Here is a 27,815-nt window from a genome sequence, read left to right on the forward strand (position 1 = left end):
GATTCGCCCCGCCCACGGTCCAAGCTCTGCCCGTCTTAGCCCCACCCAGTGTACCCCTAGTCCCAGTCTTCCAGGCTCGGCACCGCCCCCGCTTGGGGGGCGTGTCCAGGGCGGGGCTGGCCCGTCTGGCTCAGACCAGCGCGGGCTTTAAGCTGCCGTAGTTGAGGTTCTCGGTGCAGTAGGCTTGCGGCACGCTGTAGATGCCTGACTCGGGTTTCCAGTGGGGGCCGCCCCACGGCAGCTCCAGCGGGCAGAAACGGTCGAGCCGGCGGAATGGGTGCAGCGGGGGGCTGTAGGATTCTTGAGCCAGAGACAGCGCCCCGCGGTGCGGCACGACTGGCATCACCGGACGGGCGCGGGGCACGCGGATTTTCGGCGGCCGGAGTGGCCGAGAGGAGCACGGACCGGGCGGCTGCTTCGGGCCGGGGCCCCAGGCCTGGGGCGTCTCCCCGAAGCTCCAGGAGGTCATCGAGTCCTTGCGAGGGTAGCCTGACAACTGCTTCCTGTCGGGGATTGGGGTGGAGGCACGATGGGAAGGGCACAGCTTGATAGATCCTCGAGGACACATTTGTAGGAGTCAGGGACGCTTTAGGAAGCATGGGACTGGGGAGTCCTAGCCTGGATTCCTGGGTCCTCGAGGTATTTAAGGGCCTGGAACCTGGGACTTTTCGCATCCTCGGAAAAGAGTTATCTGGGGGACTCAAATACCAAAGGAGCCCGCCCTAGACCCTCAGGGCCACGTCCCCAGATCCAGAACTCCTTCTTGGGCCGTTTTCAGGCTTCCTGTTCCTGAGAGTTGACACTAAGTATACCAGGGCGCTAAAAAAGGTAGGGGCTGGATCTGAACTTCTGATTATTGCGCGTGCAGGAGCTGAAGGCCGAGACTACTGAGTCAGAGACAGGGAGCCAACACCGGGGGGCTCGGCGTCCCACCAGCCTATGCGGGGGCTGTGCAGAGGGGCGGTGCCAAGGGAGGATCCAGGCTCACTTCGAATAGGCCTGGAAGTCCCGGGCCGAAGTGGTCAGATAGAGCTGATGGCGGTCCAGGATGCCCTGGTCAGAAATAGTGAAAGGCCGGCCGGCCAGCTCGGGGTTCTTCGTCCGGGGGATCAGAGCCTGAGGAGGATCGCGGGAGGAGGGATGAGCAAGAAAGGTTTCAGACCCTTTTTCATGCCCTGTGTCCCAGACGGAATTCCTCTTCCTTCGGCCTCAACAGCGCCTCTGAACCAGGCCGACACCCGCCCCCAGAATCAGAATCCTTCCTGGCCAGTTGCACGCCAGTGCACTTCAGCTTCGCTCCCCAAATCAGAACCCTTACTAGCCTCACCTCCAAAATCCAAATACTTTCTGCCCGTCATCGGACACAAAGCCAAGCACCCAGTCACTAAAAAACCTTCCCTGCTCCTCCCCTAGATTCAGACCTTCTCGGTCCCGCCCCTGGAATTCAGCGGCGCCTCGGGCGACTATTACTCCTTACACCACCCTACCACGGGAAGCCAGCCCCGCCTTCCGCCCCAGACCGGCCTCAGAATATTCAAGCTCCGCCCACACGTACATTAGGCTACCTAGCTCCGCCCGCAGCCTCAGAACCGCCTCCTAGGCCCGCCCCAGGATGTACTAGCTGTGGCCCCAGCCTCAGAGCTGGGATTTCGGGCTTCCAGTCCCCTCCTCCTCCTGGCTCCGCCCCAAAAGGCCTAAGCCCCTTCCCCACTCAATGTAACCTCCAGATTCTGTCCCACTCTTTAGACCCCAGACGCAAAATTCCCTCAGACCCCGCCCCAGGGTCTCAAAGCTCTGCCAGATCCTGCCACTGCGGTTTTCTCCGCTACCTGGGAAGGGCCCCCTCGGTTGTGGTCCGCAAGCTCCAGGGGCTGGGGCCCGATGAAGGAGGTGGCGCCCCGGTCCAGGCTGGGCCAGCCGGTGTACTGCGCCCTCGTCTCACTGCACTGGTGCTTTGTGATCAGAGGGAGGCGCCCGCCGCGGTGTCTGAGCTGCAAGAAGACGACGCGGGGAAACAACATGAGGGCGCACGGGACTCCAGTGCGGTCCCCAGCCCTGTCTCCCGCGGACCTGGGCATCCCAGAACCTTACTTTTTCCGCTACATCCTTGATCCCCACAATCCGCGTGCGGTCCGCAGGTTCTGGGGCTTTGGGCTGCGCGTAGGGCTCGCCGTGGGTCTTGGGCACGTGAGCTGAGCCCGAGGTTGTCTCCCATCTGCTGGTGACCTCGTCGAAAGCCCAAATATGCAAATCCTGCTTTGCGGCCGGGGGCAGGGGCTCCGCGACCGTGGACTGAGGAGAAGGTGCAGGACGTCAGCTAAAGGGACTCAGGAGTCTCGTCCGCAAGCCCTGATCCTTCCCAGTCAGTCCCCAGCCCCTTCCTACCGCCCGTTCCAGGCATCCAGGTTCCCTGACCCCTCCTCTCTCAGACCGAGTCCCCGGAACCCTCCTCCTTCTGTCAGACAGGACTCTAAGCCCGGAATCCCCTTTTCTCTCAGCAGGTGTCTGGATCCCCAGGCCCCTCCTTCAGTCTGGGCCCCCAGTCTCCTCTTGGCTAAGATCCTAGGGTCCTCTCACCTGCACAGTGGGCGGGGGAAAGGGCACGGGCGGGATAAAGTGGTGGGCGACGCCACTGCTGGTGAGATGCCAGCTGGGCTGGGATCCAGGCACCTCGGTCCCAGAGATGGGGGACCGTGGGGGACCGTAGCGCCGAGCTAGGGTCCGACCCGCCATGGTCCCACCCCCGCCCTGTAGCCTAGCAGGAACCGGCTTGTTGTTGCTGTTGCCCCGGGTGACAGAACCCTCCCACCCTAAACCCAGCCAATGAAGGGCCTGCGGGCGTGCAGATGGATGGAGTGAGAAAGACTCCAGGAGGCAGGAGGGAGGGGATATTGAGAGGGGAGTACAGAGACACCAAGAGGGGCACAAAAACTCAGAGAAATGGGGGTGGGGTGGGGACGGAGACCCAGAGGGAGAGGAGGGCAGAAAGTGCGGGGGAGAGCAATAGAAGTCCAGAGTTCAGAGAGTTTGAGACCCAGAGAGGGGGCAGCAGAGAGAGGGGGACAGAGACCTGGGGTGGGGGGTGGTCAGATACCCAAAAATAGAGGAACAGAGGGAGAGGAGGGCAGAGCTACCCAGCGCATCAGGGTATCCATGAGAAACATCCCCCTTTCCTATAGGGTCCCGGGCCTCTTGGCCACCTCCTCCTTCTGCCAGGACAGCCCACCTCGGCAGCAGAGGGCAGGGGTGAGGGGCTGGGTAACGACTTCCAGACTTCCCCAGGGCTCTCCCTCCCTCCTTATGTGTGCTGAAGGACTCAGCATCAGCTTTGGCTTCTCCTGTCCTGCCTGCCTTTGATTTGGTTGAAAACTTCCACCTGGGTATGGGGGTAGGAGAAGAGGGAGGGACCCACGGGGAAATACTTAGCAATAAAGAGGGGGGTGTGGAAAGAGCTTTGCTGAATGAGAAAGAAACACACACAGGAATGGGTGAGACAGTGAGTGAGAAACAGGGACAGAAAGAGAGCTACTGACCCAGAGATGATGGGACAGGAATTTAGACACAGAGACAGCAAAGAAGGCGGCAGAAAAGAGAGCGGGAACCACAGACCCAGAACACAGAGATGTAGAAACAAGGGCAAAAGTGTGTGTCTGTGTTTGCATGCGGCTATGGAATGGTAATATATGAAGGGGTGTCCTGAGGGTGTGGAGTCTATCCCTGACTTCTCTTGTCACTTCCTCACTTTAAAGCCCTTTTGGTCAAAGCCTCTGCCTCCTCAGCCCCCATTATCTCATCCCACCAACCCGTTCTTCAGACAGGGAAAACTGAGGCTGCCTTCTGCAGCCTGGCCCAGGGTGCCACCGACCCCCTCATTCAGGCTTCTGGTGCCGCTTCTCCTGTTGGATTTTCCAGGCTCACTCTAGGCTGATCAGGGTCCAAATCACCCCTGATCCCAGCCAGGGGGCAGGCCAGTTGGTCAAAACCTCATGCTCTACTCAAACTGGACAATGGTAAGGTCTATTTCTTTACTAGTATAGGGTAAAGGTTGGGACAGGGAAGAGGGGTAGAAACCTGATTCCAACTCCCCACCAAGGCCAAACCCTTAAGCATCCTGACCTCCTGTCATTCAACCTTGCTTGTGCTCCTGCTGTGGTAGGTAGCTCACTACCTCAAAACAGAATATCTAAGCCAACACTTGCCCTATCTGACTAAGTAAGTTTTCTCATTCGAACCCCAGCTCCCAACTAGTTGCCTACATGTTCCAGTTTTTATGCTCCCACACACACTTCTTGACACATCCCCTCCTTGTCACTCTCTCCAGGGTGGGCAAGGTGATGTCCTCTGAGATCGCATGGTCAGCAACTTAGAAGCTGAGGGCCTCCAATGGTCAAATCCACCAGAGTTGATCTGACAAGTTGTGTATTAGAGCTCATAAACAGTAGGCACTCAGAAAATATTGGCTATCATCATCATCATCATTACCCTCAAGTTCATCCAAGAGAACTCCTATTCATCCTTCAAAACCCCATTTGGTTTCACCATCTGTCTTTCTTGCCCAGATTGAGCTCCCAAAATCAGAGAGCTGTGATTTTTGTGACCATTTGACGAGTTCCCAAACTGAGGCCTAGAGCAGCCAGGCCACCCCTGAGGTCTTTCAGCATCCAGCTCTCTTCTTCCTCTACCTGCCCAGTTCCCGGTCATGGGCCTCAGGCCCGGCCAGTCCGGCTGAGGAGCGTGCAGACACAGGCAGTGTCAATTCGAATCCATCGCCAGCCCACACGGCCCTGGGCATCGGTAGTCAATGCCCGCACGTAGGACTGCTTGGCCTTACACTCAGACACCCAGTGCCTCCAGTCCACACCCCGGCAGCCTCCTCCACCCCCACCGGGGCCACCTTCCCCAGCGCTGTCAGCCTTGCAGCGGGTTTCAAAGAAGTACTGGCGAAGGGGATTGCCGCCAGCCGCAGGCACCTCGCCCAGCACCTCCACCTCGCGCCCACGCAGGTCCACAGCAGTCCGGCGGTCTGTCACCCAGCCGCTGACTGCATCACACACAGCCAGCTCTCCGCGGCGACTCGCTGGTGTTGTCTCACTCACCCCCCGCCGACTGCGGTTGGCCGGGCTGCCAGCTGGCTCCCCAAAGGCTCCAGCCTCCAGCAGGAAGAGCAGAGGGGGCCCAGCGGGGGTACCCCTGGACAGGGCTACGCGGGGGGACAAGAGGTCCCACTCGGGGACTGGAAATGGGGGCAGGGGTGAGGATGAGGCGTGGGGCTCCATTGGGACACTGGGGAGGAGGAAAAGTAGGAGGATGGGGAGGGAGCCTGAGGGGTGGGGGAGCATCTCGCTGAGCACCTGAGGATAGAGAGAGGGAAGCTGGAATTAGAGAGAAGGATAATAACTTAGTGGGGGGGGGCGATGGGAACTTCTGTGTGCCAGAACCACAGGGAGGCGGTTCTGGCACTTGTTCTAGAACTTTGGGGGACCCTATATTCTAGGACTTCGATAATGCCCAACTTCTAGATTAATCATAATTAGTCTACTATTATTACTATTAATAGCCAACAAATGGGGAAATACAGGCAAATGGGGAAATACAGGCTCAGAGAGGTTAGTGACTTGCACCAGGTCACACAGCCAGCAAATGCCGGAAGTGGAACTTGAACCCTGTCCCATCAACTCCACTGTGCCATCCTGCCTCTACAACCCCAAGGAACCCTAAGCCCTGCAGCCTGGAGGAGGTTTGAGTTTCCAAAATTCTGAGAAAGGTCATGTTCTGGAATCCTAGGGAGACCCCAGTTCAGCTTAAAACTGCCACTGTGAAGGCAAGACACTTCCTCTCAGGTGGGGCTTCAGTTTCCCTGTCCATGAAATTGGCCCAGGGCTGGGAGACACTGGCAGGGTTGTGCATATTGCAGTTTCTCTAGAACATTCTGGAAGCCTGCGGATTCTGGGACAGGATGGCCTGGAGAGGACTGAGAAGAAGTGGGTGGTTACCAGACCTGTCAGCACCTCCTCCGCCTCCGAGCTCCGGGGTTGGGGGCCCCCAGGCTCCGGGGGGCCCCTGTGGGGGATGCAGGTGGCCCCCTCCTTCCTGACATCTCAGGAGAGGGAGGGGGCAACCACCTAGCAGAGGAAGGGAACAGGTAGGTTATAGAGGCAGGTGGAGGAGGGGGCCTGAACACTCCCCTTCTCAGTGTTCCTTTTAAAGTGTAAGGGACCAAGAGTCAAGGCTGCATCCCCCTGCTAGAGGCCCCTGCCCTGCCCAGGTGATGGCTCCTGGGTGGAAAGCAGATGGGGCGAGGAGAGGGGAGGGGAGACGCTGAGGATGAAGGAGGCTGGAAAAGATCACATCCTCCTCAGCCCATTCATCTCTCAGACAGGGCGGGCGCAGGGCTGGCCTGGACACCCGGGTGTCTGAGGGCCCACACTTAAGAAGCCCTGGGTCCCGGAGGCTGCTTCCTGGAATGTTCTCTCCTCACAGGACAGGCCAGGGCCCGTCCAAGACTTCTATTGCACATACCTGGCGTGGCCGCCTGCCCTGGCTGGGAGATGGGGAAATGGGAAGGGGGAATTGTGAAGAGGGGCACATGCTGACCCAACCAGAACCCGGAGTGTAGGTTTCCAGCTGCCTCCTGCCTCAGATCTGGAGTCTTGGGCCCTAGCTGCCCCCTCCCTTAGGAGAACAGGCTCTCGCCCCCTCCTCACTCAGACCCAAGAGCCCCGGCCCCAGCTGCCTCCTCTTTCAGGAACTCAGGTCCCCAGCTCCCTCCCTCAGATGCGGGAGTCCAGGTCCCCAAATCCCTCTTCCTTCAAACCCAGGAGTCCGGACCCCCGGTGCCCTCCTCCTTCAGACCCTGGAGTTTTGGAGTTCAAGCTCCTTCCCAGGTACTCAGATATACGGACTCCCCGGCCCTCCCTCCCCCAGAAGGTTTAGCCAGGGGGTCCGGACTCCTGAGACCCCGCTGGGGGTCACGGGCTCTCCCTCTGGGACACTGCCCTCCTGCCTCAGTTTCCTCCGCCAGGCCCCGCCCCCGCCGGTCCCGCCCCCGTCCCTCCCTACCCGGGGGCAGGGCGACCCGGACGCCGGAATCCCGGGGGAGGAGGCGCGGAGGCTCTTACCTGGGGCGCACTCCTCGGCTCCCCCGGCTGCCCCTGGCGCGGCGGCGGCTCCTCCTCCTGCTCGCTGGCTGCAGGGACGCCCGCTCGCCCACCGGCTCCTCGCGGCACCAGCTCCCGAGGGCCCGGGTCGGGGGCGGGGGCGGGGCGGCGCCCGACGGCGGAGGAGGGGCCGGGGGATCCCGCCTTCCACACGCGTGCCGAGACCTTGGAAGCCCGGCCTGGCTAGCTCAGCCCTCTGCCCGCCTCAGTCCCAGGAGGCCAGGCGCCAGCACCCCCCCTCCCTCCCTCAGACCCAGGAGTCCGGGTCCCCAGCCCCCTCCTCCCCCAGATCCAGGAGTCCTGGTCCCCCAGACCCCTCCTCCCGCAGACTCCGGAGTCTGGGCCCGCGCAGCTCCCTCCTCCTTCAGACTCAGGAGTCTGGACCCCCAGCCCCTTCTTCCTCAGCTCCAGCCCCCTCCTCCCTCAGACCCAGGAGTCTGGGCCTGAGATTCCTTTGCGTTCTTTTGCCAGTGAAGTGTCAATCCCCGGGCAGATTCCCACCCTCTGCTCTCATCCCCAACTCTCCCGGGAGCCCCAGGCCAGACATTAACCAGCTGGGCTCGGGGAGTGATAAGGCCCGAGGCCCCGGGGAGACGCTGGGTGAGGGGGGTCTCTCCCACATAAGTCCTCTCTGCTGGAATTTCCTGGATGGGGAGTGGGGAGAGGGTCTTGTCCTGAGTTCAGATAAGAGCAACTCAAGGTATTCCAGGACCCGGAGATAGACAAAGATGTGATTTGGCAACAGAATGACCTGCTTAGAGAAAGAAAGTGAATAGTGACAGATGAAGGGAGGTGGGGGAAAGGCACAAAAATGGAGAGTAAAAGGGGACAGGCTCCCAGAGAAAGAGGGAGACAGAAACCCGGAGAGAGAGAGAAGACACAGATGCAGAGAGAGGAGACAGACATGCTGAGAAAAGGGGACAGAACCCCACAAGGGGGACAGAGACCCAGAGAAAGAGAGACCTTAAGACAGACGGAGATCAGACAGGAGTTGGAGTCCTGGGACAGACTTAACGCCTCACCCCCACCCCTGGAGCTATTTTCAGGAGGAAAGCCGACACCTGCCTTCGTGGAGGAGGGGGGGTCATCCCGTACCCCTCCCTCAGCCTAAATATAGCATGGCAAGGTGGCGGGAAGGGTGTCCCCGGATTAGGGTGTTCCCCTCACCTCTCCCCATCCGAGCCAAGGCCACATAGAAGGCTGCTGCGGTTGTTTATTGGGGTGGAGGAGGGGCGCTTCCCAGTCTTTTGAGTGTCCACTCAGGTCACTTCCCTGACCTCACCATGCTTCCCATACCCCTAAGCACCCAACATGCCCCACCCCCTACCAGAGGAACTTTATGCAACTTTCAGTCTCTGACGGGGTAGTAGGGGTGAGTTTTCAAAGAGTAATGGGAGACAGTTTCCGTCTCCCCCTCTCTCCTTGGGTCTCCCTCCCCCTCTCTCTGTATCCCTCTCCTCTCTGTCTGGGTCCCTGTCCCTCTCTCTTCTCTGGATCTCTGGCCCCTCCTCTCTGGTCTGTTCCCCCTTCTATGGGTCTTTGTCCTCCCTCCTGTCTCTGACCCCCTCCCAGACCGCTGCCCTCTTCGCTCCTGCTTTCCCTCCTCCCCTTGGGTATCTCTGTCCTCTCTGCACGTATCTCTTCCTCTTTGGGTCCCCGTGCTGGGCTCTGTGCCTGCCTCCCAGACTCTGCCCTGTGTCTGCCACTGTGAGGGGGTCTGTCTGTCTCCGTTTCTTTTCCAAAGTGCCTTTCTCTCCATTTCGGAGAGAAGTGTTATATTATTTAAAGGTTACATTATTTTCAACCTTTATCAAACACTTCTCACAATCTGTACCTTCTTCTATCTCTCTGTGTAAAAAGGTGGTTGGATTAAATCAGGGGTTTCCAAACGGAATTTGTTACCCACATTGTGAGTTGTCAAGAGAGACCCCTCAAACCAGTTCACACCCTCTGATGAATCACACTGGTGCTCCTAAGTGAGATTTCATTTGACCAAAAAAGAAAGGGGGGTGGTTTCCTAGCTAAAAATAACAACAACTCTCTGTAAACCACTGGATGGATTTTAATAAATTAATACAAGTACTTTGAAAGTTACCTGGCACATAGGCAGCCCTATACATGTTAGTGACGTAACCATCCTCCTCTTCTTCCTCCTCCAAATTCCCTTTTAGTACTAAAAGACCTCTGACCTTGGGTAACCCCCTCCCCTCTGAGCCTTAGTTTCCTCATTTGTGAGAAATGAGGCTGTTAGACTCGGGAAGTCCTGTGCAGACCAGCAGGCTGATGGGGACATGTAGGGTCAAGCAGCAGGCCACAAGTCCAGCCCCGCATCCCTCGCCGGGGACAAGCCATGAGACCTTGGGAAGCCACTCCCATGCTCTGAGACACTGCTTTCTCCCCAGGAAGATAGAGTGGGCCCTGCAGTTTGTCTGACACACTTCTTGAGCTGCGGGAGGATAGGTTGGTGCATCCTGATTTGGGATCCCTTTGTGATTCCATGAAATACACCGTGCATCTCTCTCAGGTTTAGGGGCACTGACTTTTTCTGACTTTTTCTTCTTTGGTTCTCTTTCTCTGGGGTGCTCTGGTCTCTTTCCAACTCTGGGTCTCTGTCCCTTTCTCTCTGGGTGCCTGATACCTGCCCCCTCTGGGTCTCTGTCTCCCCCTCTCTCTGGGTCTTTTTCCCCTCTTGGGGTTTCTTTCTCTTTCTTTCTCTGGGTCTCTATCCCTCCCCAGCTCTCTGTCCCCCTCCTCTGGGTTTCTATCCCCCCATCATGTCTGAACAGAGTACAGTTTCTCCCCCTTTCTCCTTCCCTTGTGGCTCTGATCTCCATGTCTGGAAGGAAAACTCTATGGGAAGACAGATAGAGAAGGGGTTTGAATGGCAAAACAAAGCAGGTGTGGGGTAAACGGAAGGGGCATCTACATCTTCCAAGTTCACCCAGAAGCCTTCTGTGTGACCAACTGAATCTACAAATACAGAACCTAGCCCTGCCCCTTATAGGGATGACACGGGGCAAGCCAGTTCAGCTGGTCTCCTAGAGTCCACATAACATATTCACTCCTTGACACATGATTTCTTCCCGGTGCTGTTATTTTTGGGTCCTTGCGCTACCACTAAATGCAGAACAAACCAGCATGGCCCTGTGGTGCTCATACATACAGTCCAGCTCAACCCAACGTTCCTATAGGACTCCAGGATGCAATTTGATGTAACCCAAATCAAACAGTTGTATGACCCAACTGAACTGGTCCTACGAGGTTCACATGATTATACAACTCATTACGACTCAACTCAGCCCCGACAAACTAGCCACATAACTCTACACAATTCAACACAACAGAACCCTGAAAGACTCCTATGCTCATACATTCCAACCCAACTTAACCTCATACGACCTAGAAAGCTCACATTCTATCACATGACTCTTCATATTTCTACATGACTCACAAGTTCACAGAACTTAAAATAACATGGCCCTAGAAGAATCACAAAGCCACGCAGTTTCCAGTGTCTCAACCCAACTCTACAGCACCATGCATGAACACACAATCAGTCCCAACAGTGCCGTGGTGACCACCTTACTTGATCCAACATGGCCCTAGGGGACTCATAAAACCACAGAATCCTGCATAATGCACTTGGACAAGACTCACCTACACTTGTAACCCAACCCAACGCAACCTGGAACTAAGAAACTCACAGAATTATGTGACAAAACCTATCGCAATACTACCCCAAGCTATACACAACCCAGTACAATACAAACCGATGGAGCCCCCCCTCAAATCAGCATAATCCATTGCCATTCGCTGTCAACTAAGGAGGTACCCACAGGAGCTACCAATCCACAACTCAAGACCCAATAAGACTTAGTATTGCCCAACTCATTACCACTTAACTTAGTTCTTCCTAAACCCAACACCCTCCCCCCAACTTTCCTTCCTCCCTTCCCTCCCTCCCTCCCTCCAAGGAAATGTGAGGTTCTGCAGACCTCAACTGTCCCTCACACTTCGGTGACCATGTGTTTCCCAGGGGGAGCCCAGAGGAGTGGAGGTGGGAGCTCAGGAACCTCTTGATCCACAAACCCCCCATTGACCTTGCCCTCCAGTGGGCAACAGGGCTGTGTGTCCACATGGCTGTACATCCCAGCCTCTTCGTCATCTGTCTCCCGGTGGTAAAAGTAGCTGAAGTTGGAGACAATGACTGGCACAGGTAGGGAAATGGTCAGCACGCCGGCAATGGCACACAGAGAGCCCACTATCTTGCCGCCCACAGTGACGGGCGCCATGTCTCCATAGCCAACTGTGGTCATAGTGACCACCGCCCACCAGAAGGACTCAGGGATGCTGGTGAAATGGGAGTCTGCCCGCTCGGCCTCAGCAAAGTAGACTGCGCTGGAGAAGAGGACCACACCAATGAAAAGGAAGAAGATGAGGAGGCCCAGCTCTCGCATGGAGGCTCTTAAGGTCTGGCCCAAGATCTGCAGGCCCTTTGAGTGCCGGGACAGCTTGAAGATGCGGAAGACGCGTACCAGTCGGATGACTCGCAGGATGGCCAGTGACATGGCTGGCTGGCCCACCCCCCGCTGCTGGGCCAGCTCGGTACCCAGTGCCACAAAGTAAGGCAGGATGGCCACAAAATCAATGAGGTTCATCACATTCTTGAAGAAGGCTGTCTTGCTTGGGCAGGCCGCCAGGCGCACCAGCAGCTCAAAGGAGAACCAACAGATGCACAATGTCTCCACCACAAAGAACGGGTCATCGAAGGGCAAGCGAGGTGGGGGTCCAGGCACTGGGCTGGAGCCGTTCAGCCGAGCCAGAAACTGCGGAGAGGAAGGGGTTCAGGGAGGACCATGCCAGGGCTGGGACGCACTGGAATGGCCATATTTCCTGTTTAAATATTCAACTACTTCTTTACAAATTGGTCAATAGCTGCTGCCCCCAGAACCCCGGTGACCTAGCTGTAGTACACTCCTTCTCGGGACCCCCAGGGAAGGCTGACTTTAGGGTCCCTGATCCTTCATTGGCAGGGCCTCCTGAAATAATGCTTGAGTAGGGCTCAATCTCTTCCCTCCCAAAATCCCGCCCCCAGAGTTGAATTTCCAGATGGGGACGGTCCCCATCCTAGCCCCACTCCCTTGTGCCCTGCCCTCCCCAAACCCAGCCTGGACCATAATGGTTAAAGACCTTATCTTTATGCCAAAACCCGGGCCCCTCCCCTCACGGCCCTCAGCTCAACTTTCTTTATGATGGATTCCTTTTGCCCCAATCCTCAGGCCCCACCCCTCGATCTGCAGCTCCCTCGGTGGCTTTCTTCAGGTCCCAGATCTCACTACCTCCAGCCCATCCTTCCCATTGGTTACTGCCAGCCGTATAGACCCCCGATTTTTCAGTCTCTCCTTATTCCTCAGTTTTGATTTCTTAATACACCTGTCCTCCTGTGCTCCTGCCCTCCAAAAGTTGGGTTTCTCACCTACCTCAGCGCACGCCTTCTGAAAAGGCAGGTTCTCCTATTTAGATCCTCAGGCCCCGCCCCATTAAGCTACACCTTTCCCGCCCCCAGCCCAGGATTTAATGTAGAGTCCCCTGGTCTGGCGCCGTCCCTGGCTTGCCCACCTCTCACAGGCCTTTGCCCACCTTTGACTGGTCAGGTCTTCCAACCAGGCCCCCAATGCCTTGCCCATCCACAGCCAGGACCCACCGTCCTGAGAGGCCCCACCTACCAGTGCCCCTTACCCCACTTTGTGATTGGCCAGGACCCCGTGGACCTCGTCCAGCTCCTCCCAAATCCCGCCTCTCCACACGCAGGCCCCGCCCCCTCACCGGGCCAGCTGCAGCCACCGCGGCGAGCCCCGAGCTGTCGCGGTCGTCGCGGAAGTCGGGCAGCGTCTCGAGGCAGAAGACGACGATGGAGACGAGGATGACGAGCACTGAGACAACGGCGAGCACGCGCGCGGCCTGCGAGCTCTCGGGGAACTCGAAGAGCAGCCAGAGCTGGCGCGCGAAGGCGCGGCGGGGCAGGGGGCGCTCCGATGGCAAGGGGCAGCCCTCCTCCTCGCGCAGGCGCGCTAGCGCCGCGGCACCCAGCCCATAGAAGGCCACCTCTTCCAGGAAGACGTCGAGCGGCACGTGCGCCGGCCGCCGCAGGCGCCCGCCCGACTGGTAGTAATAGAGTACCGCGTCGAAGCTGGGCCGGTGCCGGTCGAAGAAGTACTCGCGGCGCGCGCCGTCGTAGAAACGTCTGCGGCGCACCGGGTCCCCGAGCAGCGTGTCCGGGAAGCGGCCCAGCGTGCGCGCCCGGGTCTCGAAGCGCAGCCCAGCCACGTTGAGCACCACTCGCTCGCAGCAGGCGCACGGCGGCGGGCACCCGGGTTCCATGGCGCGCGCAGCCCCGGCGACCCGCGGACGGACGTGTGGCCCCGACGCCCGACCCGGCCCGGCCCCGCCTCGGCCGCCGCCGCCGCCCCAGCCTGGTGTCCGGTGTCCACGCGTAAAAATAGCCCGGCCGTGCGGCCAGGACGCGGGGGAGGGGGCGCCGTGACCCAGGCGGGGCAGAGGGCCGGGCGCCCTCTGCCGGGGCGCCCTCCCTTTACCCCCAGGCGACGCGGCGCTGCGCTGTCTCCGGCTCCACCTGGCCTTCGGGGTTCCTTTCCCTCTGTCTCTCCATCGCCTGAGATCTCTGTCCTGCGTCTCTCCGGGTTTCCGTGTATGTCTCTCGTCTGTGTTTTTATGAGTATCTGAGCCGCTCTGTTGGAGTCACAAATTTCCATCTCTTTGTCTCTCTCTCTCTCTCTCTCTCGTTCTTTTGTATGTCTCTGTGTCTGGCTATGTCTTCACTTTGAGTCTCTCTGTATCTCTGATCTCGGGGTTGTATCTCTGAGTGTCTCTATGGGTCATTTATCTCTGAGCTTTGCCGTTCTAGGGTCATCTGTGTCTGGGGATTCCCGTCAGTCCCTGTGTCTTGGTCTCTCCGAATCTCCGTCTTCCTTTTGATTCTTGTATCTCTATCTCTGTTTATTTCTTGTCTCTCTTGGTCTCTGTCTTTCCCCTCTGTCTGGGACTCTCTGCTTCTTGTCTCTGTGGGTCTCTTCCCTCTCATTACCTCTCAGCCCACTGTGTCTCTGTCCCTGGGATTCTCTGGGTCTCCCCTTTGGGTATCTTTCTTTCCCTGTTTCTCTGAATTACTGCAAGTCTCTGTCTCAGGGCCTCTGGAGGACCGAGCCTCTCCCGAGTCATATCTCTGAATCTCTCTCTGACATTCACCCTAGGTTGTCTCTGCCATTGTCCTGGTGGTTTCCCCATCCTGGGGATGCTCCAGCAGCTCTAAACCCTGAGCATGTGTCCCCCACACGGGGTGCCCTCGCTCGGGTTGCCCCTACCCCCACCCCCGGGTTCTCCACCTGGATTCTCTGCCAGACTTTCTTAGACCCAGCAAAGCCTGAGCTGCAGCCCTGAATAGTGCAAAAGGAGGCCAAGCCTGCTAGGAACAGGTCAGGGGTGGGCTGGGGAAATGCCGCAGGGTCACTCGAAGGGGCCAAAGGACAGATAGACGATGGCCTTCCAGCCACCGGTGTCCTATGACACGGGGTAAAAATAGCCCCATCTGATGTGCTTGGCGGGAAATCGTGGGGATTGGACACCCGGACTCCAGGGAATGAGGCCCCGGGCGCCCTCTGCTGGGGGAGTAGAGAGAGACACTAAAGGTTTTAACACCCTAGGAATTCTGGCCCTCTTTCTCTGCCTGTCTACAATTTCTTTCTGGGATGCTATGTCACCATCCATCTGGATTTCTGTTTCCCTTTCTCTGTGTCTATGTCCCTTTCTTTTATGGTCTTTGGCCCTACCCGTATCTGGGTCTCTGTCTCCCCATCTCTCTGGGCTTTTCCCTTCTTTCTGGTCTCCTCTTTTTTTTCTCATTCTCAGAGCCCACAGAGATCCCTCTTTGTGGGTTTCTGAATGCTCTGTGTGCACCGATCTCTCCTCCTGCCTGCAGCCCTATCTCTTAACACCCTCCTACCACTGAGCCTGGAGGTGGGCGCTCCTTCTTGCCACTTCCAGACAATTCTCCCTCCCTCAGCTCCTTTGAAGCTCAAGTTATCCATGGACACCTCTTCCCAGCCTTCCCTAAAGAACTCATCCCTTTCCCTTCTGCCCACTCCCACTCTTTCAGAGAAGATTTTCAATCCTGGCTCTATATCCATCACTCTAAAACGACTGTCATAATTCCTTTGTTTTTCATAATTCTTAATAATTTCAATATCCCCATATAGATGATTCTGCTGAAACCTGGCCTGTACCTGGTTGCCTTTTCCAAAAAGGACCATATTTTTTGTCTGAGCCATGTCACACCCTATCTTGTGGAGTCCATTCTCCAGCTTTTGGTGAGACCCTCAACTAACAGACCACCTTGGAAGAGACGCAGTGTGATTTCCAAGGTTGGATCATAAAAGGCAATGTTCCACCCCACTCTTTTCCTTGGGACACTTGTGCAGGCTAGATGACAAGGCCCATGTGGAGAGGACCCTAGGCTACTAAACTCACAGCTGATCCCCAGCACCAGCCTGCAGCCACATGAGTGAGCCATCTTAGAAGCACATCCTCCTGCCCCAGCCAGGAGAGATAAGCCTTCTCCCTGAGGCCCTGCCCAGCTTGCAGACTTGTGAGTGAGATAAATGATCTTTATTGTTTTCAGTCATACAGTCTTTGGGTGGTTTGTTAACACACACCATGATACTAGATAATCCACACGTGGCTTCTTGGTACTCTCAACCCATCATTTCCATCCATCTTGCCCTCTGATCTACCCCAGCTCCCTTCCTTCCTTCCTTCCTTTTTTACAGTTTTATTGAGCTACAATTCACATACCATACAGTTCACTCATTTAAAGTATACGACATGGGACTTCCCTGATGGTGCAGTGGTTAAGAATCCGCCTGCCGATGCAGGGGACACGGGTTCAATCCCTGGTCTGGGAAGATCTCACATGCCTCAGAGCAACTGAGCCCTCGAGCCACAACTACTGAGCCTGCATGCTGCAACTACTGAAGCCCACGCGCTTAGACACCACTGCAATGAGAAGCCCGCGCACCACAGGGAAGAGCAGCCCCCACTCGCCACAACTAGAGAAAGCCCACGCACAGCAATGAAGACCCAACGCAGCCAAAAATTTTTAAAAATAAAATAAATTTAAAATAAAATAATTAAAAAAAATAAAGTATACAACACAATGGTTCTTCCTATATTCATAATAGTTTTGCATGCATCACTGCAATCAATTTTAGGCAATTTTTGTTTTCCCCCCAAAGAAACTCTACACCCATATCTATCTGTCCCCCTTGATTGTGCCACCCACTTTCTTGGTCATACCCTTGTCCTTGTCATTATCAGTAACTACACGCCCTTAAAACTTTTTTTTTTTTTTTTGGCCATACGGCACGGCTTGCGGGATCTTAGTTCCCTGACTAAGGACTAAACCTGGGCCACAGCAGTGAAAGTGCCAAGTCCTAACCACTGGACCGCCAGGGAACTCCCCAAACTCTATTTTTTTCTTCCTCTTTTTTGTTTGTTTTTGTTTTTTATGGGAGTTTAGTTGATTTCCTCTTCTTTTTTTAAAAAATTATTTTATTCAAGTATAGTTGATTTACAATGTCAATTTCTGCTGCACAGGACAGTGATAAAGTTATACATAAATATACTTTTTCCTCTTCTTTTCCATTTTGGTTCATCACAGGATACTGAATATAGTTCCCTGTGCTACACAGTAGGCAAACTGTATTTTTATCATCCCATTCTCAGTCCATGCGCTCCCTTTTCCCACCAACCAAATTAAAAAAAAAAACAAAAAACTTTCAAGGGAGTTCCCTGGTGGCTTAGTGGTTAGGATTCTTGTCTTTCACTGCCATGGCCTGGGGTTCAATCCCTGGTCGGGGAACTGAGATTCTGCAAGCTGTGGGGGGGGTGCAGCAAAAAAATAAATAAATAAAAATAAAGCCAAATTTCAAGCCCACCAGCAGGTACAATGCATTGACCCCATTAGATTCTCATTATCTTTGACTCCCCCCATCTTGTCCTCCCTTCCCTCTTCCCCCCGCTTCCACCGTTCCACGGTCCCCCATAAAGTCACTCTCCTTCGGATGTCTTTCCCTTCTTTGCCTATGATCCCCTCCAGGGCACTGCTGGGGTGAAACCCTAACCCTAGTAAATCCTCTCACCCACTCTGCCTTCCCAGGGGGCTCTGAGGGGGGCTGGATCCCAAATCCCAGCCCTCCTGTGACCCTGCTCTGTGTCCTTCATCAAGGTACGCTCAGCACCCGCCCCCCCACAAGATGGCCATTCCCCATCTTCATTCTCCTCAAATCCCCACCGCACCCTCGTCCTCCTCACCTTCAAGTCAGCTGATCCCCTCGCTCGTCATTCTTCTGAAAGCGTAGAGGCTACCAGACACTTCATCTTCCCACAGCCCATTCTATCAGCTGCCCAGATGCTCTGCTTTTCATCTGTCCCTCCCAATCCAAGACCAACATCTTGCCTTGCGTCCTGGGTCCCATCTCTCTGTCCCGCCTGCAGACTCAGCTCCTATCATCACTCCTAATTCTCTTGTATCATTAATATGCGAGGCAGAATGATGTCCCCACACACACACCCCCGGAAGATGTCCACGTTCTAATTCCCAGAACCTTTGAATATGTTGGGCTGGCCAAAAAGTGCCTTTGGTTTTTAAAGACACATTTTTCATTTTCACCAAGAACTTTATTGAACAACGTATTCACCTTTTTGTTCCACTACCTTCTGCCATTTTTCAGGCAACTTCAAAATTCCATATTCCCCAAACTTCTTAACCTTTTTGAGCAAAGAATGGTTCCAGGTGCCTTTTACAGTCTTCCAGGGAACTGAAATTTTTTCCATTAAGAGAATTTTGTAAAGACGGAAATAAATGGAAATCCGAAGGTGCAGTGACTGGTGAATATGAATATGGTGGATGAATCAGAACTTCCCAGCCAAGCTGTAACCGTTTTTGCCTGGTCATCAAAGAAACATTCAGTCTTGCGTTATCCTGATGGATGATTATGCGTTTTCTGTTGACTAATTCTGGACGCTTTTCATCGAGTGCTGCTGCTTTCATTTGGTCTAATTGGGAGCAGTACTTGTTGGAATTAATCATTTGGTTTTCCAGAAGGAGCTCATAATAGAGGACTCCTTTCCAGTCCCATCATATACACAACATCACCTTCTTTGGATGAAGACCAGCCCCTGGTGTGGTTGGCAGTGGTACATTTCACTTGCTCCATGATCTCTTCCGTTCCACATGATTGTACAGTAACCACTTTTCATTGCCCGTCACAATTTGTTTTAAAAACGGAACGTTTTCGTTACGTTTAAGTGGAGAATCACATGCAGAAATACAGTCAAGCAAGTTTTTTTCGCTTAACTTATGTGGAACCCAAACATCAAAGGAATGAACATAACCAAGCTGGTGCAAATGATTTTCAACGCTTGATTTGGATATTTTGAGTGTCAGCTATCTCCCGTGTGGTATAATGTTTTGTTTTGCTTTATTTTTTAAATTTTATTTATTTATTTGTTTGCTTGTTTTGGCTGCATTGGGTCTTTGTTGCTGTGCACGGGCTTTCTCTAGTTGTGGCGAGTAGGAGCTACTCTGTTGCGGTGCGTGGGCTTCTCGTTGCGGTGGCTTCTCTTGTTGCAGAGCACGGGCTCTAGAGCACACGGGCTTCAGTAGCTGTGGCACATGGGCTCAGTAGTTGTGGTGCACGGGCTTAGTTGCTCCGCAGCACGTGGGATCTTCCTGAACCAGGGCTCAAACCCGTGTCCCTTGCATTGGCAGGTGGATTCTTAACCACTGTGCCACCAGGGAAGCCCTGCGTGGTATAATGTTGATTGTACTCAATTAATGTCTCGATTTGATCTCTATCAACTTCAACTGGTCTACCGGACTGTGGAGCATCATCCAGTGAGAAATCTCCAGGATGAAACTTAACAAACCACTTTTGACATGTTCAGTCAGTCACAGCACCCTCTCCATACACTGCACAAATCTTTTTTTTTTTGCATTTCAGTTGCATTTTTACCTTTCTTGAAATAATAAAGCATAACATGCCAAAAATGTTGCTTTTTTTCTTCCATCTTCAATATTAAAATGGCTACACAAAAATTCACCAGTTTTGATACGTCTTTTTTTAAATGCACGCTGATATGACAAGCTGTCACATACAATCTAACAAAATTGTTTCAAATGAGGTTAAAGACAACTAAGTGCTACTAGAGCCATCTTACGGAAAAAAACGAATGAACCTTTTGGCCAACCCAATACTATATGACAAAATTTGTGGGTGTGATTAAATTAAGGCTCTTGAGTTGGGGAGATTATCCCAGATGACCTCGGTGGCCCCAAGGTAATCACAAGGGTCTTTACAAGAAGGAGGTAGGAAGGTCAGATTCTCAGATGATGTGAGGATAGACGTACAGGTAAGAAATTAAAATAAAATGGAAAATACTTAAAAATGGGGACTTCCCTGGTGGCCAGGTGGTTAAGACTCCATGCTTCCACTGCAGGGGGCATGAGTTTGATCCCTGGTCGGGGAGCTAAGATCCTGCATGCTGTGCATGGTGCTGGGGGAAAAGAAGATAAAAGACAAAAAATAATAATAATTAAAAATGAAAAAACAAAAAAAGTAGAAGTCAGAGAGGAGAGAGATGCTACTTTGCTGACTGTGAAGCTGGAGGGAAGGGCCATGAACCAGGGAATATAGGCAGCCTCTAGAAGCTGGAGAAAGCAAACAAGGAAATGACTTCTGTCCTAGAGCCTCCAGAAGGAACACAGCCCGGTGGACCCATTTTACAATTCCAACCTCCAGAACTGTAGGGTAATAAATGTGTATTGTTTTAAGCCACTAACTTTGTGGTAATTTGTTACAGCAGCCAATAGGAAACTAACACAGACGTGTTATGTCAATTTCAATGTCAGTTTCTCCTATTCCTTGGTATCAGGTTGTCATTCCTGGGTTATAATAAGATCTTTTTTCTTTGCTTTACTTTTAATTTTGAAATATTTTCAGACTTACAAAAGTGTGGCAAAGATAGCACAGAGAATTCGTGATATCCTTCACCCAGTTTCCCCTAATGTTAGCGTCTTACATTGCCAAGGTTCATTTGTTAAAACGGAGAAATTGACACTGGTACAATGCTGTTGACTGAATGGCGTTCCAATTGCCTCCATTTCCCCACTAATTTCCTTTCTCTCTTCTAGGATCCAACCCAGGGTACCACGTTGCATTTAGCTGTCATGTCCCCTTAGCCTCCTGCGATTCTGCAATCGTTTCTTACTTTTTCCTTGTCTTTAATGACCTCAACACTTTTGAAGAATACTGGTCAGTTACTTTGCAGACTGACCCTCAATTTGCATTTATGTGGTGTCTTGTCTTGATAAGATTGAGATTATAGTTTTTTGCGGGGAGGGAGGATGCCACACAGTTGAAGTTCCCTTCTCATCACATCATATTGGGGACACATGATGTTGCTATATCTTATCACCGGTGACATTAATTTTGATCACTTGGTTAGGCTAGTGTCTGCTGGATTTCTCCATTATAAAGTTATTATTTTTTCCCTTTGTCATTAATGAATAATTTGGGGAAGCCAGTTTTTTTGTTTGGTCGAGTTTATTGAGATTTAATTCTCATACAATAAAATTGACCCTTTACACGTACACTTCTATGAATTTTGGCAAACAGATAGATATGTAACTGCCACTATAGTAAAAATATAGAACCTTCCATCCTTCCCCCCAAGTTCCCTCCTTCCCTTTGTAGTCAGCTGCCTCCCTCACTTCCAGCTCTTGGAAACAACTGCTCTGTTTTCTCTCTCTCTGTTCTTGTAGTTTTGCCTTTTCCAGAATGTCAAATATAGTTGACGCTTGAGCAATGCTCCAGGTCGGATAGGGGTGCTGACAGTCCACGCAATTGAAAAATCTGAGTACTGTGGTTCCTCTGTTATCTATGGTTATCTATGGTTATCTACTGTTATCTATGGTTCTGCATCCAGGAATTCAACCAACCGGATCGTTTAGTGCTGCAGTATTGACTACTGAAAAAAAATCCACGTATAAGTGGACCTGCGCAGTTCAAACCCGTGTTGTTCAAGGGTCAAGTGTAAATGAAATCATAGGATATGTAGCCTTTTCAATATGGCTTCTTACACTCAGCATAATGCATGGAAGATTCATTCCTGTTGTGTGTATCAGTAGCTCTTTCCTTTACGGTTTTCTTAAAAATTAATTAATTCATTCATTTTTTTGTCTGCGTTGGGTCTTCGTTGCTGTGTGCAGGCTTTCTCTAGTTGTGGAGAGCGGGGTCTAATCTTCGTTGTGGTGCGCAGGCTGCTCACTGCAGTGGCTTCTCTTGTTGCGGAGCACAGCCTCTAGGTGTGCAGGCTCAGTAGTTGTGGTGCACGGGCTTAGTTGTTCCGCAGTATGTGGAATCTTCCCGGACCAGGGCTTGAACCCGTGTGCCCTGCACTGACAGGTGGATTCTTAACCACTGTGCCACCAGGGAAGTCCCTACATTTTATTTCTTATTGAAGTAGAGTTGACTCTTTTTCCTTCTTAACATTCAGTACCATTCCAAGGCATGTGTGCCCATGTGTTTTTCCATTCCCTATATGAAGGACGTTTGAGTTTCATTTAGTTTTTGGCAATTATGGAGAAAGATGCTATAAAAATCATGTACATGTTTTTTTGTGAACATAAGTTTTCAGGTCTCCTGAATAAGTAGCTAAGAGTGAACTTGCTGGGTTATGTGATAAGTATATGCTTAATTTATTTTTTTTGCCATCAGCAGACAATTCTTCTATAAGACCTTCTATCTTAACATCTTTTCTATCCTAAAAAAATAAAAGGGGGAATTCCCTGACGGTCCAGTGGTTAGGACTCCACGCTTCCAATGCAGGGGGCATGGGTTTGATCCCTGGTCATGGAACTAAGATCCCACAAGCCGTGTGGCCTGGCCAAAAAACCCCAAACACCCAAAACCTAACCTTCCTTGACTCCACTTCCCTCTCCTGCTATTATCACCTCTCTCTGCTCCCTTTGTAGTAAAACTTCTCTAAAGATTTTTCCCTACCTGAGGTCTGTTTCATCTCCCATTGTTTAGTCAAGGTCATCTGTGGTAGCCAAACCTCAGTCCTTATGTTTCTGCATTTCTCAGCAGCATTAGACACTCTGAACACTACCTCTTCTTCCTCCTTTTTTTTTTTCCTGTGTTCTTTTAAAAATTTTTTTTATTGGAGTATAGTTGATTTACAATGTGTTAGTTTCAGGTATACAGCTTAGTGATTCAGTTATACATACACATATATTCATTCTTTTTCAGATTCTTTCCCCATATAGTTTATTGCAGAATATTGAGTAGAGTTCCCTGTGCTATACAGTAGGTCCTTGTTGGTCATCTATTTTATATACAGTAGTGTGTGTATGTTAATCCCAAGCTCCTAATTTATCCCTCCTCCCCATGTTTTCCTTTTGGTAACCATAAATTTGTTTTCGAAATCTGTGAGTCTGTTTCTGTTTTGTAAGTAAGTTCATTTGTATCATTTCTTAAAAATGAGATTCCACGTATGAGTGATATCATATGATATTTGTCTTTCTCTGTCTGACTTGCTTCACTTAGTATTGATAATCTCTAGGTCCATCCTCCTCCTCCTTTCTTTTTTTTATTGAATGAAAGATTCTTTAAATTCTATAGTGCTTTACAATTTTCAAAAGTTTCACACAAGTGATTTCATATAGTCCTGTAATAACCCTTTTTTCCCCCTACCCCTATCATGCCCCTGCCCCCCTCCCTCTCCCCACTGGTAGCGACTAGTTTGTTCTCTATATCTGTGAATCTGCTTCTTTTTTATTATATTCGCTAGTTTGTTATATTTTTCAGGCTCCACACGTAAGTGATATCATACAGTATTTGTCTTTGTCTGACTTATTTCACTTAGCATAATGCCCTCCAAGTTCATACAGGTTGCAGCAAATGGCAAAATTTCATTCTTTTATGGCTGAGTAGTATTCTGTTGTATATATACACCACATCTTCTTTATCCATTCATCTGCTGATGGACACGTAGATTGCTTCCATATCTTGACACTGCCTCCTTTTTAAAAATTTTTTTTTATTTAATGATTTTTTTTGGCTGCGTTGGGTCTTCGTTGCAGTGCGTGGACTTCTTATTGCTGTGGCTTCCCTTGTTGCGGAGCCCTGGCTCTAGGCGCGTGTGCTTCAGTAGTTGCAGCACGCAGGCTCAGTAGTTGTGGCTCACAGGCTTAGTTGCTCCGCAGCATGTGGGATCTTCCAGGACCAGGGATTGAACCTGTGTCCCCTGCATTGGCAGGTGGATTCTTAACCACTGCACCACCAGGGAAGCCCAACACTGGCTCCTTCTTGAAGCACTTTCCTTCTTGGCTTCCTGGACACCCAACTCTCCTGGTTTTTCTCCTACATTTGTGATCATTCCTACTCAGTCTCCTTTGCTGGGTCTTCTTGCTTTTTCTGAATTCTGATGGAGGGCCTTGGGACTTGGTCCTCAGATGTCTTCCCTTCTCCATCTTCTCTCCTCTCCTAACTGAGTTCATTCAGTCACATGGTTTCAAATACTACGTCTACTCCAATGACTCCCAAATTTAGGTTTCCAGGCCCAAACTCTTCCGTGATTGCCATATCTTCCAACTTTCAACTCCACAGCTCCACTTGAGTGTCAAAGAGACATCTTTGATGTGTCCAAACCCAGAAGTCCTCCTCAACAATCCCACTCTTCCCCACGTCTTCCCTCTGTAAATCAGTGGCACCACCAATTACCCAGTTGCTTAGTCTACAAATCTAGGAGTGAGGATTATTATTATTTTTTATTTAGGTATAGTTGACTTACAATCTTGTGTTAGTTTCAGTGTATAGCAAAGTGATTCCATTATACATGTATACATATAGAGAGAGATTCTTTTTCAGATTCTTTTTCCTTACAGGTTATTACAAAATATTGAGTATACTTCCCTATGTTACACAGTAGGTCCTTGCTGGTTATCTATTTTATATATAGTAGTGTGTATATGTTAATCCCAAGCTCCTAATTTAACCCTCCCCCCCCTTTCCCCTTCAGTAACTGTACATTTGTTTTCCTATATCTGTGGGTCTATTCCTGCTTTGTAAATAGGTTCATTTGTATCATTTTTTTAGATTCCACATATAAGTGATATCATATGATATTTGTCTTTCTCTGTCTGGCTTACTTCGCTTAGTATGAAAATCTAACCTTTTATTACTATTAAGGGAAGATTAGCTTCATTAAAATTTTTTCTTTAAACTTGTAATTTTTAAATCGTTTCAGACTTACAGAAAAGATGCAAAGAATAGTACAGAGTTCCCATATATCCTTCACCCAGTTTTCACCAACGTCAACTTACATAACCATAGTACAATTATTTGTCAGGAAATTAACAAGGGTATAATACCATTAACCAGTGGTACAGACCTCATTTGAATCTCAAAAATTTTCCACTAATGTTCTTTTTCCGGTTTAGAATCTAACCCAGGATCCCACATTGCATTTAGCTGTCTCCTTAATTTCCTCTAGGAATTATTTTTAACGTCCCTCTTTTCCATACACTCTAATTCCACTTCTATAGTAACCAAGTGAGACCTACCTTCACAATAGATCCTGAATGTTACCACTCCTTTCCACCTCACTGTTACTGTAACGGGGCAGGACCCTATGGGGTCTTCCCAGAAGAGACCCCCTCTCCATGTCCTCCGCCTGCCTTCTGTCTGTAAAAAACTTTAGCCAAAGAATAAATTTCATCAGAAAAATGAAAAAAAATGCAGAAGCAAAGAAAAGCAGTCAAACAGGACAAAATAATAATTCTTTAGTCATTAAACAAAGTTAAGGACATTTAGTTCCTCCTCAAGGGCTCTTGATAATATTCTGAGTCATCTCCTTTGAGATGTTTTGCAGATACCAAAGCCCCCACCAGGTGGAAGAAGTTAACTACATGATAACCAGACTGTAGCCATGCAATGAAGAGTAGCCCCGGGCTTCCCTGGTGGCGCAGTGGTTGAGAGTCTGCCTGCCGATGCAGGGGACGCGGGTTCATGCCCCAGTCCAGGAAGATCCCACATGCCGCAGAGCGGCTGGGCCTGTGAGCCATGGCCGCTGAGCCTGCGCGTTCAGAGCCTGTGCTCTGCAACGGGAGAGGCCACAACAGTGAGAGGCCCATGTACCGCAAAAAAAAAAAAAAAAAAAAAAAGTAGCCCCCACTCTCCACAATTAAAGAAAGCTCGTACACAGCAATGAAGAACCAAAGCAGACAAAAATTAATTAATTAATTAAAAAAAATAAAAGCTCTTGTGGGACTACCCTTGTGGTCCAGTGGTTAAGGCTCTGCTCTTCCACTGCAGGGGGCATGGGTTTGATCCCTGGTCGGGAAACTAAGATCCTGCATGCCATGTGGTGCAGCTAAAATAAATAAAATAAAATAAAATAATAAAATAAAATCTCTTGTGCCCTGATAGGCAGTGGTGAGTTGGTTCCTTGGGACATGAGTCCACCTTCTCCCCAGGTTGTTGGCCTCCTGAATAAAGCAACCTTTCCTTTCCTACCAACACTTGTCGCTCGAGTATTGACTTCCCAGCAGCGAGTAGCTGAACCTGAGTTTGGTAACACTACCATCTTAGTCCAAGCCACCATCTCTTCCCTGGGAATTGTAGCCTCCTAAGCATCTGCCTGTTCCCCTTCAGCCTCCTCCCTTCAATTTTTCTGTCCACAGCCATTGACGTGATTTTTTAAGAATGCAAATTATGTTCTGTCCATCTCCTGATCAAAACCCTTTAGTGACTTCCTATTTCTTTTCAGAAAAAATCTGCCCTCTCCCCCATGTAACACTTTATTCAGGCAAAGATCAGCAATGGCTGCTACAACCATGAGGTGAGAGATGAGGTGGTCGGGGAACAGTGGCAAAGTCTCTCTGCTTAGATTACCAGGGGGAAAATGTACTTTTACAAGGAGAGATCTATGAGTTAGCCCCTTGATCAGGTGGTCAAACTCAGCATTATAATAGTGGGGCTATCTGACATTATTGCGCCTCCAGAGGTGATGCAATATGAAGTCTGCAGTATCACCAGGGAAACATTCTTGCCAAAAATGCTCAACGTTAGTCTATTCAAACCTCAGACTCAATTTCCATTTTATAGGCAAAACAGAGGTTGTGGAACACACTAAACACCATGAGGAAACAATCAGACAAATCCAGAATGTGGGACATTCTACGGGAAACTGGTCTGAACTCTGGAGAGAAACCAAGAACATATGGGGAAAAAAAGTGTGTGTGTCTGTATTCTATATTAAAAGAGAATAAAGAGACATGACAACCAAATACAATGCATGAAACTTGATTGGCTCCTGGTTCAGATTAAAACAAAATACTAGTGGGTCAATTGGGAAAATCTGAATAGGGACGGGATAAACTTTCTAAGAGGTGAAACTAGTTCTGTGGTTATGTAGAAGAATGCCTTTTTCTTAGGAGATGCATGGTGAAATATTTAGAGGTGCAGTGCTGCAGCAATTTACTTTCCAGTGGTACAGAAAAAACAAAACAAAACATTATTAAGGCAGGTTTAGCTGTATTTTCTTTAGACTTTTTATTTTGAAATAATTTTAGAATTATGGAAAACGTCAAAAAAATAGTTCAGAGAGTTCCCATATACATACATAAAGCAAATGTCAAAATATTTTAAACACGTTAGTCATTTAAATGTTGTAATAATTTCTGTATTATTAAACAGCCAGTTGCATCTATCAAAAAAACTTAAAATATTTACTTCTTACAGGTCTACAGGGCCCTAAATAACATGGCCACCAGTTCTCTGCTCTCTTGGCCAACCACCTGGGATTCCTGCTATCCATCCTAAGTCAGGGCCTTTGCACTTGCTGTTAATCCCCCCCCAATCTCCTTTCCATCGGGCCTTTGTTCAAATGTCACCTCTTCAGAAGAGCCTTCCATTGTCATCCTTTCTAAAATAGTTCCTCTTTCACTGCCCAACACCCTACTCTCTCCTATTTTTCTTTATTGTGCTGGCCACTATACGAAATTAAATTTATTTTTTTTAATGCCTTTATTGTCTCCCTCAGTACAATGCAAGCTCCAAAAAGGAAAAGACTTTGCTTTAGTCACGTGCTACATCCCAGAGTCCAAACAATGCCGAGCACACATTGGTCACGCGATTAATAGTTACTGATTTAATAGGTTAGGCAATCACACCGTTCACAGAGGGATTCTTTGCCGAGCGGCGGAAGGGTAAAGCGCACTATATGACGAGACACGCATGCGCACAAGATCCGGGAAGTGTGCTGGGGAAAAGGGGTGGAGCAAAGTGAGGAGTCTCGCGGACAGAGGCGGTCGGATCCCAGAGCGCGAGGTGGAAGTAGACGGCTTGGGGCGAAGCGCGCCTGCGCACTGTGACCTCCAGCTTGCCGCGGCAAAGGCGTTTAAGGTGCCGGAAGGCGGGGGTACTGGTCTTGCGCGTGCGCAGTGCCCGCGGCGGCCCTAGGCTCCCCGTGTGTGAGTTGTGATGGACTCACGCAGCGCGTGCGCAGTGCGAACGGCGG

General features: G+C 50.9%; 3 protein-coding genes across 3 annotated transcripts; all 3 read right to left on the bottom strand.

The window, feature by feature from the left end:
* Window positions 1-73: 73 nt before the first annotated feature.
* On the bottom strand, window positions 74-2,733 carry SAXO3 (stabilizer of axonemal microtubules 3; the record flags this gene model as incomplete). The annotated part of the gene is made up of 5 exons (XM_081216972.1): window positions 74-503; window positions 989-1,116; window positions 1,830-1,991; window positions 2,092-2,292; window positions 2,578-2,733. 5 exons carry the CDS (start codon window positions 2,731-2,733, stop codon window positions 131-133), a joined length of 1,020 nt encoding a protein of 339 aa, XP_081073098.1. The 3' UTR covers window positions 74-130.
* A 1,973-nt stretch (window positions 2,734-4,706) lies between these two features.
* Window positions 4,707-6,056, bottom strand: NTF4 (neurotrophin 4; the record flags this gene model as incomplete). Its single annotated transcript, XM_081216365.1, has 2 exons — window positions 5,999-6,056; window positions 4,707-5,351 (listed from the first exon to the last, which is right to left on the bottom strand). The coding sequence occupies exon 2, from the start codon at window positions 5,337-5,339 to the stop codon at window positions 4,707-4,709; it is 633 nt and encodes a 210-aa protein (XP_081072491.1). The 5' UTR covers window positions 5,340-5,351; window positions 5,999-6,056.
* Window positions 6,057-11,164: 5,108 nt separating this feature from the next.
* On the bottom strand, window positions 11,165-13,553 carry KCNA7 (potassium voltage-gated channel subfamily A member 7; the record flags this gene model as incomplete). Its single annotated transcript, XM_081215976.1, has 2 exons — window positions 12,984-13,553; window positions 11,165-11,983 (listed from the first exon to the last, which is right to left on the bottom strand). Exons 1-2 carry the CDS (start codon window positions 13,536-13,538, stop codon window positions 11,165-11,167), a joined length of 1,374 nt encoding a protein of 457 aa, XP_081072102.1. The 5' UTR covers window positions 13,539-13,553.
* Between the last annotated feature and the right edge of the window lie 14,262 nt (window positions 13,554-27,815).

Source organism: Mesoplodon bidens (genome assembly GCF_964165515.1).
Source record: "Mesoplodon bidens genome assembly, chromosome: 18".
Classification (NCBI taxonomy): Eukaryota; Metazoa; Chordata; class Mammalia; order Artiodactyla; family Ziphiidae; genus Mesoplodon; species Mesoplodon bidens.